Here is a 14,892-nt window from a genome sequence, read left to right on the forward strand (position 1 = left end):
AAACATATGGAACACTATGAAAGCAGTGATAAGAAGAAAGTTCATAGCACTAAACACCTACATAAAGAATGTAGAAAATCCCTTATTAGCAAATTAACAAAACACCTGAAAACTCTAGAATGAAAAGAAGCAAACTCACCCAGGAGGAGTAGATGACAGGAAATAATTTAACTGAGAGATGAAATCAATAAAATATAAACAAAGAACAATAGAATTGATAAAACAAATAATTGGTTCTTTGAGAAAATCAACAAGATAGACAAACCCTTATCCAAACTAACCAAAAGGCAGAGAGAGACTATCCAAATTAGCCAAATCAGAAATGAAAAGGGGGATATAATAACAGGCACTGAGGAAATCCTGAGAATCATCAGATCATACTTCATTAACCCACACCACACAAAATTGGAAATTTTAAGAAACAGACAGTTTTCTGTATAGGTTCTACATACCAAAATTTAATCAAGACCAAATAAACAATTTAAATAGACCTATAGTCCCCAAAGGAAATAGAAACAGTTATTAAAAGTCTCCCAACCAAAAAAAGTAGCCCAGTACCAGATGGCTTCAGCACAGAATTCTATCAGAATTTCAAAGAAGAGCTAGCTAACTCAAATACTTCTCAAATTGTTCCACACAATAGAAACAGAAGAAACATTGCCAAAGTCATTTTAAGTGGCTACAGTAACCCTAATACACAAACCACACAAAGATATAACAAAAAAGAGAACTATAGACCAATCTCCCTTATGAAAGTTGATGAAAAATACTCAATAAAGCTGGGTGGTGGTGATGCACACCTTTAATCCCTGCATTTGGAAGGCAGATGTGGATCTCTATGAGTTTAAGACCAGCCTGGTCTACAAGAGCTAGTTCCAGGACAGCCACAGAGAAATCCTACCTTGAAAAAACAAAAACAAAAAAAAACCGAAACAAAACAAAACCCTCAACAAATACTGTCAAACTAAATCTAAGGACACAGTATAAAAATCATTCACCATGATCAAATAGGCAGGGTTGTTTCAACACATGGAAATCTGTCAATGTAATCCACCATATAAACAAACAGAAAGAAAAAAATGATCAATTCATTAGACGATGAAAAAGCCTTTGACAAAATCCAACACCCCCGCATGATAAAGGTGTTGGAGAGATCAGAGATAACAGGAACATACTTAGACATAATAAAGGTAATATGCAGCAAGCCAATTACTTCAAAACGAATGGAGAGAAACTCAAAGCGATTCCACTAATCAGGAGCATGACAAGGCTATCCAATCTCTCCTTATCTAGTACTCAAAGTTCTAGCTAGAGCAGTAAGACAACAAAAGGAGATCAAGGGGATACAAATTGGAAAGGAAGAAGTCAAACTTTTACTACTCCAGATGATATGAGAGTATACATAAATGACCCAAAAACTCTACCTAGGAACCCCTACAGCTGATAAGCATCTTTAGTAATGTGGCAGCATACAAGATCAATTAAAAATCAGTCACTCTCCAATGGTAAAGGGTCTGAGAAAGAAATCAGAGAAACATTACCCTTTACAATAGGCACAAATATAACTCTATATTGGGATAACTCTAACCACTCACATGAAAGATCTGTATGACAAGAACTTTAAGTCCTTGAAGAAAGAAACTGAAGAGGATATAAAAAAATAGAAAAATGTCTCATGCTCTTCTATAGGATCAGCATAATAAAAATTGCAATCCTACCAAAAGCAATCTATAGATTTAATGCAATTCCTATCAAATCACAACACAATTCTTCACAGATCTTGAAAGAACAATACCCAAGTTCATGTGGAAAAAGCAAAACAAAACCAAACCAGAGTAGATAAAACAATCCTGTACAATAAAGGAACTTCAGGATTTGTCACCATTCCTGACTTCAACCTCTAGTATAGAGGTAGAGTAATAAAAAAGCTTGATATTGGCATAAAAACAGACAGGTGGATCAATGGAATGGAATCAAGGACCCTGATATCAATCCATACTCCTAAGAACACCTGATGTTTGACATAGAAGCCAAAATGGTACAGGGGAAAACATCTTTAACAAATGTTCCTGGCTTAACTGGATGTCAACATGTAGAAGACTGCAGATAGATCTATGCCTATCGCCATGCACAAAACTGAAATCCAAGTGCATCAAGGGCCTCAACATAAATCCAGCTACATTGAGCCTGATAGCAGAGAAAGTGGGAGTAGCCTGGAACGCTTTGGCACAGGACACCACTTTTTAAATATAACATCAGTAGCACAGACACTGAAAGCAACAACCAATAAATGGGACCTCCTGAAAATGACAAGTTTCTGTGAGGCAGAGGACACTGTCAATAAGAAAAAACTTCAGCCTACAGAATGGAAAAAGATTTTTATCAATCTCACTTTTGACAGAGGACTGATATCCAAAATATATAAAGAACTCAAGAAACTAGACATCAAAAGAACAAATAATCCACTTGAAAATTGGGTGCAGATATAAACTGAGAATTCTCAACAGAAGAATCTCAAATGGCCAAAGACATTTTAGAAAGTGCTCAACATCCTTAATCATCAGGAAAATGCAAATCAAAATGACTCTGATATACCATCTTACACCTATCATAATGGCTAAGATAAAAAGTACTGAGGACAGTTATGTTGGAGAGGATATGGAGTCAGGGGAACAATCTATTTTATCAGCCTATGTTGACTCCTCATGGGAGCCCTTACCCATGATGAGGAGTGGACTGAGGATGGGATGGGGGACAGAGGAGAGGGGATTGGGAGGAGCAGAGGGAGGCAGAAGGAGGGATGGGAGAGAGAACTGTGGTTGGAATGTAAAATGAAATTAAAAAAATAAAAAATAGAAAAAAGAATATCTTAAATATATCATATTATATATTGACAAAAGGGATAGTACATTGAGAGATATAACTATTATAGATGTATGTGCACCATATATTGTTGTGGTTAAGTTTTTAAAGTGGTATATATTCAAGGCATCTAGATCAAAATTTCATAATTTGACAGTTTCATAATCACATGCTTCATATTACCCTTCCATTCCTCATCTCTCACCATTCCTTTCAATAGTCTTAGTCCTTCCTCCATTCTCCCTTCTGCTTTTATTTGGGTGTGTGTATATCTACAAATGACAGCAAACTTGTAATATTTGTCCTTCTGAATCTGTCTTATTTCATTTTATGTAGTTGCTAGTTGCCCATGGTTTTCTGCAAATGATGCAAGTTCAATTGTTTTTTATGACTGAATAAAATTACATACCACTTTGCTTACTGATTTATGTGTCTACAACTTGGTTATTACAATAAGTGATGAAATAAACAAATGTGTAAACACTTATAGAGCCCTTTGTTGTATATGTAGAACTGATCCATCTCTCTAGCCACTTACTAGAAGTTTTAAAACCTCAACCACTATTTTCATAGTGGTTGAAACAGTTTACATTCCACCGGCTCTGTTAAGTATGCATTTTTCTTCACATTAGGATTTTTGGGCGGCTGTATATACTAGATATGTTTGCAATATTTGACCTCAAATTATCCTATAGAATTTTAGTGACAAAATAGCTTTTTAAAATTTTTATTAATAATATTCCATTGTGTAAATGCATTACATATTCAGTATCCACTTATCATTTGATAGAAATATAGATTATTTCCTTTTCCTAGTTACTATGGATGAAACAGCAGTGAATAGGGGAAAGAAAGTAATCACTTACCATTTGATAGAAATATAGTTATTTCCTTTTCCTAGTTATTATGGATAAAACAGCAATGAATATGGGAAAGAAAGTATCTCTTTAGTAAGATGTAGATCTTTGGGGTATATGCCCATGAGTGGATTATAAGGTAGATCTAGTTTTAGCTTTCTGAGGAATCTCAACACTGATTTCAAAAGTGGATTTTCCAGTTGCACTCCTACAACCAGTATTTAAGCATCTCCCTTCCCCATATCAGTGCTAGCATTTGTCATTTTTCCTTTTTTAAACTTTAGTCATTCTGACTGGGATCTCAATGAAGTTTTAATTTACATTTACCTGATGGCTATGGCTGTTGAAGGTTTTCTGAAGTGTTCTCAGCCATTTATATTCTTTACAATGAATACTGTTATTAAACATTTTAAGAAATGAGTAACAAATTAGCCAAACATTAAGAATATCAAACCACTTTACTCTAGGAGAAAACAAAAGAAAACAGGCTCTCAGTCAGTAAAATCTCCAGTGTTAGAAAAATGGTGAAAGAAATGAATCTAGCAAAAGGAATCAATCAGACAACAAATAAGATGATAAATAAAATGAACAGAAAGTATTGGCCTGAAACAAAATGAAAAAAAGCACAAGTTTTGTTTTAAGTCTCAATTATATAAAACTTATCTAAAGAATGAATACACGAATTTTACCTGGTAGAACAATTCCTGTGCTTTCCTCTTGGCCTGTTAAAGGGTTCCAAAGGCAGCAAGTGATGTTCCTGAGGGAGCTGTCTCTAAGGAGAAGTGTCATCTTCATATCAAACAATTTGTCTCCATCCTGTGAATAGGATTTTGATGTAGCTGGAATGATCTCTCCTCTACTATCTCTCCATTCCGAGTGAGGCTGTGGGAACCAACCTCGGGAGTGACATTCCACTATCACTCCTTTGGTAGTAGGAGGATGAGCAAGAATCTGAACCCAGGAGCTCCCAGCTGGTTATAAACAAAGGAGAATCAGTAGTGTATAATGAATGGAAAGAGAAAAAGAACAAAAAAAGAAAACCAATTCTTCTCCATATTAACTCCAGTGTCTGCAGATATCAGGATAGTCAAAACTCTACAGGGCTCTAATTGACATAATAAATCAATTGAAAAAAGATGGCACCAGATGGAAACATGGAGAGGCCATAATACACAATTATCAATTATTGTTCTAATAAGCAGACTTATTGTTTTAAATAAATCTGGTGATGAAAGGTCTCCTTGTTTAATTTGTTTTTTCTTTCAGTAAAATATTTTCTATTTAATAAAACAAGTGAGTTAAGACTTTAGATTACAAAAATAATCAGCCAATTATCCAGGACATTTTTCTTACATAGAAATCACTGAATTAAGTCAGAAACTGTTTTGGAAGAATCGATGCTTACCTATGACCTTGACTTCTGTGATGTGCTCTTCATAGAATTTTCCATCTTTGAAGATGCAGTGGTACCGCCCATCATCATCAGGATTGACATTAAAGATTCTGAGGGTCACTTTCCCTTCTTTAATGGCATCTTTCAGGAGCTCTGTTCTCTCCACATACTTGGGAATAATTTTTCCAAATAAGTCTTTTCCATCATCGTATAGATGAATAGGCTGTGTATAGTGTGTCCTGAACCAGCGGATCTCCATGTGCTGAGCATTTTGTGGTGGAGACAACTGACAACTGAGCTCAAGTACTGTACCAAATGGAGCTAAGACTGGCCCCTCTAATACACTCACTCCAGTCACTGTGAATCGTTCTGGGAAGAGAAACAAGAAACCAAAATGTGAAAGCTTTAATCAAGGAAATCTTCTAAGTCACCACTTACTCAAAACACATGAACACATTTTTGCTGTGGTCACCCTTCTCCAGCATATCTGAAAAAAATCGTAACTTTTCACATAATCAGTGGTGGCTCATCGAACTATTCCTCTTATGAAATGTATATAATTTCCACTCCTGCTAAATGACTTCTAAAATAATTGCTATCAGTTCAGTAGTTGACTCTTCTTTTATTCCATTTGATTCTTTCTCTGAGCGATTCTAAGATTTATAATTCCGTAATTGTAGTGTATATGTTTGTTTTTATGCTTAAGCTTCACAAATATTAACTTTCTTTGACTTTGAAAAATTATTATCCATTGCATGTTTAAATTTGCTTTTAAGAACTTACTGCTGCCTTTTTCCTAAACTAATATAATTTCTAAGTGCATTCTAAGGCATTTCATCATATCTACATATAAATGTAGCTCTCTCCTATTATAAAAAAACTTCTTTACGTGGCAAGTCTGATTGAGTCATCTCTGTTTCATTTTGAGAGAGAGAGACAGAGAGACAGAGAGAAAGACAGACAGACGAGAGAGAGAGAGAGAGAGAGAGAGAGAGAGAGAGAGAGAGAGGAACCAGAGATTGATGCAGGTAGGTAAGGAATGTATGGGTATTTGGGAGGAGTTGGGGGAGGGGAAATAACATGATCAAATATATTGCATGAAAAAAATCAAAACTTATTTTTGAAGCATTTTGGAAACTACTACAGAAATTCTCAGTTTGTCAAAATGAAGAGAACCACTAACTGTGGGGTACACAGCCCCAATTAATGCATCTACAAAATAATACCTACATTCATGGCTTAAGGAACATTACAGAATATGGTAGTATAACTGTAGAAGCTATAGGATCAAAGATGATGTTTTCCATTTGAGAGGGTAGATGCACACATGAAACCTCAACAATATGGTCACTTAAACAGGACCTGCATATTTACATCGTTGGTCGAAATGCTGATGTAGAAAGGTGAAATCTCACTAGATTTCATTCACCCTTAGATGAAGAGCTACAAGCAATTAATGGTGGCAGAGAAACCAAAGAATCAGTCTTCTCCATGAATTAGCCCCCTCATAGGTTATTCACTCCCAAGTGGTCAGTCTTAAATACCCATACATATGAGCAACACTAAATAGACTCAGTAGTGTGTGTGTGTGTGTGTGTGTGTGTGTGTGTGTGTGTGATACAGAGTATGTTGTGGGTTTGAGAAGGATTGGGGGCATGGGAGGAGCTGGATAGGGAGAAAGAATGGTAGAAACGATGTAAATATAGTGTATATATACATAGGAAAAATTAAGTTAAAAACGTTTGTTTCCTTTATTCTCTGTTTGTTTTTATTATGAAATTCATTATTTTTAGTTTTACCAAATGTCCTCATGTTAAGATAAGTTTTTGTTTTGTTTTGTTTTTTGGATATAACTAGACCACAGTAGATGATCATATAGCATCTAGAGTCAAAAATTTCAAAGGCAATTCTAGATTTTCCTACAGTTGACCAATAATACTTGGCTTAACAACTATTTGAATTTACAGAAATCTTAACGGGAAGAAAAAAAGAAATGTTTTCAAAGGTGCACTGGCAATTTTTAACCACATGTTAAAATCACAAATCAATGCGTTGATATGAAGTGATTGATTCCTGCCCTTAAAATTGAAAGCACGTGCACAACACAGCACATCTATGAACTTCTTAGAGAAATTTCTACTTTAACACCACAGCTAACTTTAAAATTTCTCTACAAGATCTTAAAATTTATTGTATATATTCAGTGAATGTTCATATAATCTCAAATTATTCTCTAAAAAGAGATCTCAATAGGACACAAATACATAGAGACATTTGGCTTGTGACAAGGATGACTTCTGAAGTCTGTGGAGAAAACACGATTCTTTATGGCTTAAACTTTCACACACATAAACTCGCGGCAGCTGTAACTGCATGCACAAGCTTAAGTTCACCCAAATCCCAGGATGAATGGAGGAGGGTCTCATAAAGCCCCACCCTTAGCTGAGAAGCTATTGGCATCTAATGGCTGGTGAATTGCAGGAGGAAAACTAAGTTTTTTCCTCTTGGATACAGCTTCTCAAAACCATCTGATGGGGGATGTCATTCTGTATGCTGTGAATATATGTTTCTCTTATTAGTTGATGAATAAAGTTGTTTTTGCCAACGGACAGATATGATGTAGCCAGGCAGGAAGTACAGACAGGGTTACCAGATTATGAGAATGTTGGAAGAGGAACATAGGGAGTGAGTTGTGAGTGAGACACCATGTAGTTGCTGAGGAAGCAGGAGGCACGGTATCACTGGTATGCCAAGACTACATGGAGATACACAGGTTAATAGAAATAGGTTAATAATTAAGAGAGCGCTAGCCAGTAGGAAGCCTGAGCCATTGGCCAAAGAATTTATAATAAATATAAGCCTGTGTGCGTTTATTTGGAACTAAAAGGATGTGGGACTGGGTGGAACAGAAATTTCCATTTAGTTCCAAATAAACTTAAACAGGTGAGGAAGAACAGAGACACATCTTCACTGTGTACAAAAAGATTATTCCAACACAGCCTATACATACAGGCATCACTGTGCAGACTCAGTGGGTTTACAAACAAGAGAGCACATGAGGATGGGATGGAAAAGTAGTGGGGAGCATAGGGAAAAACTGGAAGGGAGGGAATTGGGTACAGTTTTGAACAAATAACATTATATGCAACCATGGACTTGTGAAACAATAAAACAGAACAATGAAAACAATATTCTGCATGGGTTCATTTGAAAATAGAAAATGTAGGTTATCATTTGCAGCCTGGTCCAGACAACTCTTCTGTAAAAAGCACAGCATGTAGATCTCATATCAGAAATAAATCAAGATGATGAAATGCTCATTTTGTAAAAGCACTTACTACTAACCCTGAGAATCTGAGTTCAGTCCCTGGGACCCACATTGTAGACAGAGTCAATAGATGACTGCAACTCATTCTCTGATACCCACTTTCACTCTGCAGTGTTGCATATGCACACGGCATAAATACAAATGCAATAAAAATTAGAATCAACTGCCACACAGCATAACATAAATAACTGAATATTTGTTATTCAGAAAATAAATTACAACAGCTTGACCATTAGTCTACTCAATGAAAAATTTACTGTAAAATTAAATATGTTTTATATTTAATTAATTAAAACGCTTTTGTTTACAGAAGGAAAAGATAAGCTATAGACAGAAAAATAGTTACAAAACGTGTATTAATAAAAGACTTACACTTGGAACATAGAAGTTCTCCTTTCTATATATAAATTTCTTTCTTATATATAAACTCTGAAATATATTTTATTAGAGAATTACAAAGGTAATGAGATATTATCATAAGCCTATTATAAGAGTAATTGTCGACATGATAAGTGTTAGCTCTTGAATCCCAGACTAATGCCTGGGAATCCAGCATGGGACTGATCAAGACCCTCTGAATGTGGGTGCCAGTGAGGAGGCCTAGGTTATCTATTGAGCCTTGGGTAGTAGATCAGTATTTATCCCAGATATACAAATGGACTTTGGGTTCCCATCCAACAATGAGATATGCACTCTCACCCTGGACTCTTGAGGGAGGGTCTAGGCTCTACCCTGGATGGAATGACAGACTATGGATACCCCCATGGACGGCCTCCCTGGGGAAATGAGGGGATATTGGGGGCCTTGGTGGGAGGGCTCAGGAGGAGGGGAGGGAAATGCAGAAGGACCTGGAATTGACATATGAAGCAACCTTGTTTCTAATTTAAATTTAATTTTAAAAATAAAATATAAAAAAAGAAAAAAGAGTAGCTGAAATACAAAATGCTAACAACATCAAATGTTGGTTAGCATAGAACTACAGGCATCTGTAGTTTATCATTGATGGGAATGCAGCATGATCAAACTATGGAGGAGACTTTATCTTCTCTCTCTCTCTCTCTCTCTCTCTCTCTCTCTCTCTTACCAAATTAACCATAGTCTCATCATAGTACTGAGCCTTCATATTTCATATGCCTAGATATGACACAAAAGACTTAAACATAGGTCCATGCAAAATCCTGCACCCAAATGTTTATAGCATAACTACTCATAATTATTCACAACTGGATGCAACTGAATGTTCTTCAACAGGTGACTGAGTAAACTAAATGTCGTACATTTATACAATGGACTATTGTCTATTAGTAAAGCTTTATGGTTTCTAGTGTATGGCCTTCTAGATAAAGCAAAAGTATGGGTATTAATGATAGTTGATGGATTTCTTAAGAGGAGAGAAAAAATGGAGGAGTAGGTAGATCATTTGACATTACAATAGTGGTAAAATTCTATATGACATCAGGTGAATCCATGAGGCTCTGAGTTTAAGGATTTCAGGCTCTGATAGCTGGAACAAGCTAAAATCACCAGGTGGCAGTAGCACACAACAGCCATCTATTTGAGTAATTATTTCAGGATTGCGAAGTAGGAAGCCACAGAGGAAGACTTTGCAGAGGCACAGAAGACCATCATCCTAGAACAGATTGGTGGACAAGGAACTCCCCAGATTGGCAGCACTGTTATATATTTAAGTGGAACCACTCCATAACAAATTAGGGAGTATCAGGGCCATAGAATTGCAAAAGGGCATCAGCAGCTCAGTTTAAAAATCATTATGCCCTAGTTTAATTTTTGTATTTTATATTGGTATTTATTGTATGTAGGTGGTGGCATGCAGTATTTGACTTTCTTTGTTTGAATGAATTTGTTTAAAATGCTTTAATCTGTATTAATGTATTGAATCCATTTCCCTTCAAATGAAATTTTGTTCTATTATATGGTTGAGTATTATTTTCATGTATTTTTCTATTGATGGCCACAAAGGTTAACTCTATAGCTACTGTGGATTGTGGTGCAATAAACATGGATGCACGAATAACAGTGTGGTACATTGGCTTAGAATCCCTCATGCAAATATCCACGGGTGGAATGGCTGCATAATATGGTTGATGAACGTCAGCTTTTTGTTTTGTTTTTCTCCCTTTGGATCCTACATATTGATATCAGTGGTGTCTAAACTAATTTAGATTGTGATCAGTACTGTGAAACACACTTTCTAAACACTTTTCCCAGCATTCATCTGTTTTCTTAACTATTGTAATTCTAACCATGGTAGTTAAACTCATAATATGATCTAGTTTGATTTTCTCTGATAATCATGTTGAACTTTTTTTCATATGTTTATTGGTATTTCTCTTTAGTTTTAAAACTCTCGCCTAGGTAATCTATTAAGCCTTGGGCAGCAGATCAGTACCCATACCGAGTATACACAGGGACTTTGGACTCCCATCCAACAATGTGAGGTGCACTCTCACCCTGAACTCTTGGGGAAGGGTCTAGGCCCTGCCCTATATAAAATGACAGACTATGGACACCCCCATGGAGGGCCTCACCCTCCCTGGGGAAATGAGGGGATAATGGGGGGGTTGGCGGAGTGCACGGGAGGAGGGGAGGGAAAGGGAGAGGGCCCTGGAACTGACTTGTGAAGCAACCTTGTTTCTTATCTAAATTTAAACTGAAAAATAAAAAAAATAAATAAAAAATAAAAAATAAATGAAAATGCTAAAAAACCTCTCTAATTAGACTGTTTAGTGATTGGATTGTTGGGTTTCTTGGTATTTAGTTTTTTGAGATCTTTATATAGTCTCTATGTGTCAGATGTAGAGTTAACAAATGTTTTTCTATTATACTGTAGGACACTCACTCAATTAGCTGTTTTATTTCCTGTATAGAGACAGTTAATTTCATGCAATCCTATTTGTCTGCTTTTTTTGGCATTATTTACTGAATGTTTGGAGTTCTATTTAGAAAGTTCTTGCCCATATTTTTATTTCAAAATGTTTTCCCATATTCTACCCTCTGTTTCAGAGCTTTAGATCTCTGTTTGAAACTGGTTTTGTGCATGACCTGAGATGGGTTATAGTTTTAATATTCTATACATGTATATTGGTTTTCTCAGCAACATTCATGAAAAAGCTTTTTTTCTCCATCTTTGTAAAAAGTCACTTGTCTTTAGTTGTGAGAATTTATCTCTATATTCTATTATGTTGATACATATGCCAGCTTTTACATTGTATTCACAACCATGAAGCAGAGAGGAATGAGTGATTGTGCTCAGCTCACTTTCTCCTTTTCAAACAGTCCAAGATCTCATTCTAGGGAATTGATCCACTCACAGTAGAATGATCTTCCTACCCCAGTTCATCTACTCAATGTAATACTCTTATGGGTGTGCCCAGAGGCTTGTCTCTAAAGTAATTCTAGATTTCATCAAGTTGGCAACAGAGCCTGTAACACTTTCTTCCTTTCTTTACAAACTGGATATTGATAAGGTTCATGAGGGGAAGTGAGAGATTCATACCTGCCCTCAGTGTTTCTATTTGAAGGAGATACATGACAACAGCACAGAATCTGTAAACAAGTAGTTTTTCATCACTCATCACACCTGCAAAAAGAAAGCAAATTCATACCCAGTTAAAATGTAAGAAGTTGCAGAAATCAGATAAATCTACATTTGTCAAAAGCAGCTGTCTTCCAGTTGCAGTTTCCATCATCTTTTAATCCTAGGCAAACAGCAAATACATTTTAGGGGAAGCAGTTACTTTGTGTTATTTAGCATTCTGAAATTTTATTAGCAAATCTGGCTTTCATGCCAAGAGTGTTCAATATATATGGCTATGTCTTCCCAGAAATTTATTTATTTTTACAGGAGTGTCTTCTCCAAGGCTTGATTTGATATTATTTTCTGTTTTATGTGAATTAAATCAAGATGTTTTCTTCTCCAAAGTTGATAGATATGCAGAATAGTTCCAGAATTCCAAAGCCTCCATTAGTGGAATCATTTGATACAGTTATACAGAGAAAAAAATTAAAGACAGATTTGTCTTCATGATACTGTTGAAACTAAAATAAAGAGGAAATAACTTTTTCTATATTTTAAGAACTCCACTGAATTTTCTGTTTATTGAGACATAGTCTTAGCTAAGGTTTCTATTGCTGTGAAGAGACACCATGGCCACAGAGACTTTTATGAAGTAAGACATTTAACTAGGCCTGGCTTGCAGTTTCAGAGATTTAGTCCATTATCATCACACCAGGAAACATGGTGGCATGCAGGCAGGCATGGTTCAGGAGAAGGATCTGAGAGTTCTACATCTTGATTGAGAGGCAGCAGAAGTGAATGCTACACTAGGCCTAGCTTGAGCATCTCAGACCTCAAAGGCCATCCTGACAGTAAAACACTTTCTCTAGCAAGGCCACACTGATTATCCAGTAGCCAGGCATGAAGTATAGGAGGAGCTACCAGACTAAGAGAATTCTGGGAAAAGGGAGGCAGAGAGGAGCCATGAGGCAGATGCCATGTAGCTACCAGGAAGATAGGACCCCCACATTCTCCAGTAAGCTGAGACCACATGGAAATACTTAGATTAATAGAAATGGATTAATAATTAAGAAAGAGCCAGTCATTAGGAATCCCGAGCCTTCAGCCAAACAGTTTATAATTAATATAAGCCTCCGTGTGTTTATTTGGGACCAAAGGGCTGCAGGACCTGGCTGGAAAGAAACTCCATCTACAATGGCATTATTAAGAGGTGTGGCTTTGTTGGAGTAGGTATAGCCTTATTGGAGTAAGTGTGTCACTGTGCAGGCAGGCTTTGAAGTCTCATATATGCTTTGTATTACTTTTTATTCTTGTAAATTTTATAATATTTTCTGTTTTAACATTTCAAAATTTCTTCAGCAAAAATAAGCACAATAAACACCTTGTGGCTTCCAGGGAGATATTTTATCTTATTTCAGTAATATTTATTTTTATATTTTATGTATGTGTCCGTGTGTTGGTATGCACATGTGCATGTGTGTATCTGTGGAGGTTGGAAAAGTGTCATAGGCCCAGACACTAGCGTTACAAGGTGTTGTGAACAATCAGGTGGGTGTGCGGAAGCAAGTTTCTGTCCTATGTGATATAATCAAGCAATAGTAACTGTTGAGTCATCTCTCCAGCATGGCAATTTAAAGTGCAATGCTCAAATCAGGGTAGTAGCAGTTACATTTCGTTAAATATTGATGGATACCTTCAAATTTTGCTCATTCAGTTATTTGTAAAACGTAATAAACCACTGTAAAGAGTGCTCACACAAATAGAGCTTATTGCTCCTAAATAATTATTTTTGATACCTATAATTAAGCCTCTCTCTGACTTCCCATGCCACTTTCTCTTTTCAGCTTTTAGCAACAACTGTTTTACTTTCTCCTATAAAATCAACTTTAAAACTTTCATGGATGAGTAATAATATTCAGACTTTTTCTTAATTTTATGGTCTATTTAGGAAAGAAAGAAGTCAGTCATATATTTTTTAAAAATTACAAACATCTCACAACAGTGCATTTCTCTTTCATTCTCTGCTTCTCTTAGTATATACTAGTTGCAAAGAAAATTATGGGGATGAAACCAATCTTAATGACTGTGTGACTGAGAAACTAGCAGAAGAATAAACATATATTTTCTCACTATTTAACCTTACATTCCAGAAATGGAGCCAGCATTTGCCAAGTCTCTATGCAGCAGAAGAAATATATAAGTAAAACAGAAGAAAAAAATTTCCCAGAGGTTACTAAGATCTCATCCTTCTGAACTTCCACATCTCAGTAGCCTCCAAGCACAGGTCTGCAGGCTCCCCAGAAATGCAAAGACAGAATTTTCTCAGAGGCATAAGCAATAGAAAATGATAGAAGAGACCTTTTGTGAATAGACTACTAGTTACATAATCTTACTAAATTCTGATACTTACTTGAGTTTGATGGTTGCAAGTCAGCTCTCCACTGTTCCAATAGACAATCTCAGTTGGCTCACCCAGATTTCTGATAATTGTCAGTCGTTTTTCTGTATCGAGGGAAAGACGATCTAGAGTCAGATAGAGGCCAGGTAAATCTGATCCTCAAGTCTCTTCTATTCTCAAATTCTGGCTCTGTGATTTTGCCCACTTCACAGTTTGTTCCTTTTTTTGACAGAGAAATTCCTAGTGGACTAATTGCATCAACAGACAAGTGAAACCTTTGTTCAGCTTGTAACTCATATTGCTTAAGTACTAACAAGGCTTCTGTCACCCATGGAAGTAGCAAAACAAATTCTGACTCATACCTGTCATGCATGAGTACTGCCCATAAAATATATGATTAATTTATTTGGCATGGCAGAAGAGTCAATTTATGAAAGTATAAGCAAAAGATTCAATTCACCTTTCAGAGAGGAGACAATTGCTAGCAAGATGCTTGAAACAAAATAACCAACTATC

General features: G+C 36.1%; 1 protein-coding gene across 1 annotated transcript in view; it reads right to left on the reverse strand.

The window, feature by feature from the left end:
• LOC101834808 (putative selection and upkeep of intraepithelial T-cells protein 1 homolog) overlaps nt 1-14,616 on the reverse strand; it is a 37,705-nt gene extending 23,089 nt beyond the window's left edge. Inside the window, exons 1-4 of the mRNA XM_013114864.3 lie at nt 14,389-14,616; nt 11,958-12,041; nt 5,125-5,481; nt 4,409-4,690 (exon numbers count right to left, since the gene is read on the reverse strand). Coding sequence (XP_012970318.3) covers nt 4,409-4,690; nt 5,125-5,481; nt 11,958-12,036 — 718 coding nt within the window. The 5' untranslated portion in view covers nt 12,037-12,041; nt 14,389-14,616. The remainder of the gene's footprint in view (nt 1-4,408; nt 4,691-5,124; nt 5,482-11,957; nt 12,042-14,388) is intronic.
• Between the last annotated feature and the right edge of the window lie 276 nt (nt 14,617-14,892).

Source organism: Mesocricetus auratus, unplaced genomic scaffold (genome assembly GCF_017639785.1).
Source record: "Mesocricetus auratus isolate SY011 unplaced genomic scaffold, BCM_Maur_2.0 Super-Scaffold_100014, whole genome shotgun sequence".
Taxonomy (NCBI): Eukaryota; Metazoa; Chordata; class Mammalia; order Rodentia; family Cricetidae; genus Mesocricetus; species Mesocricetus auratus.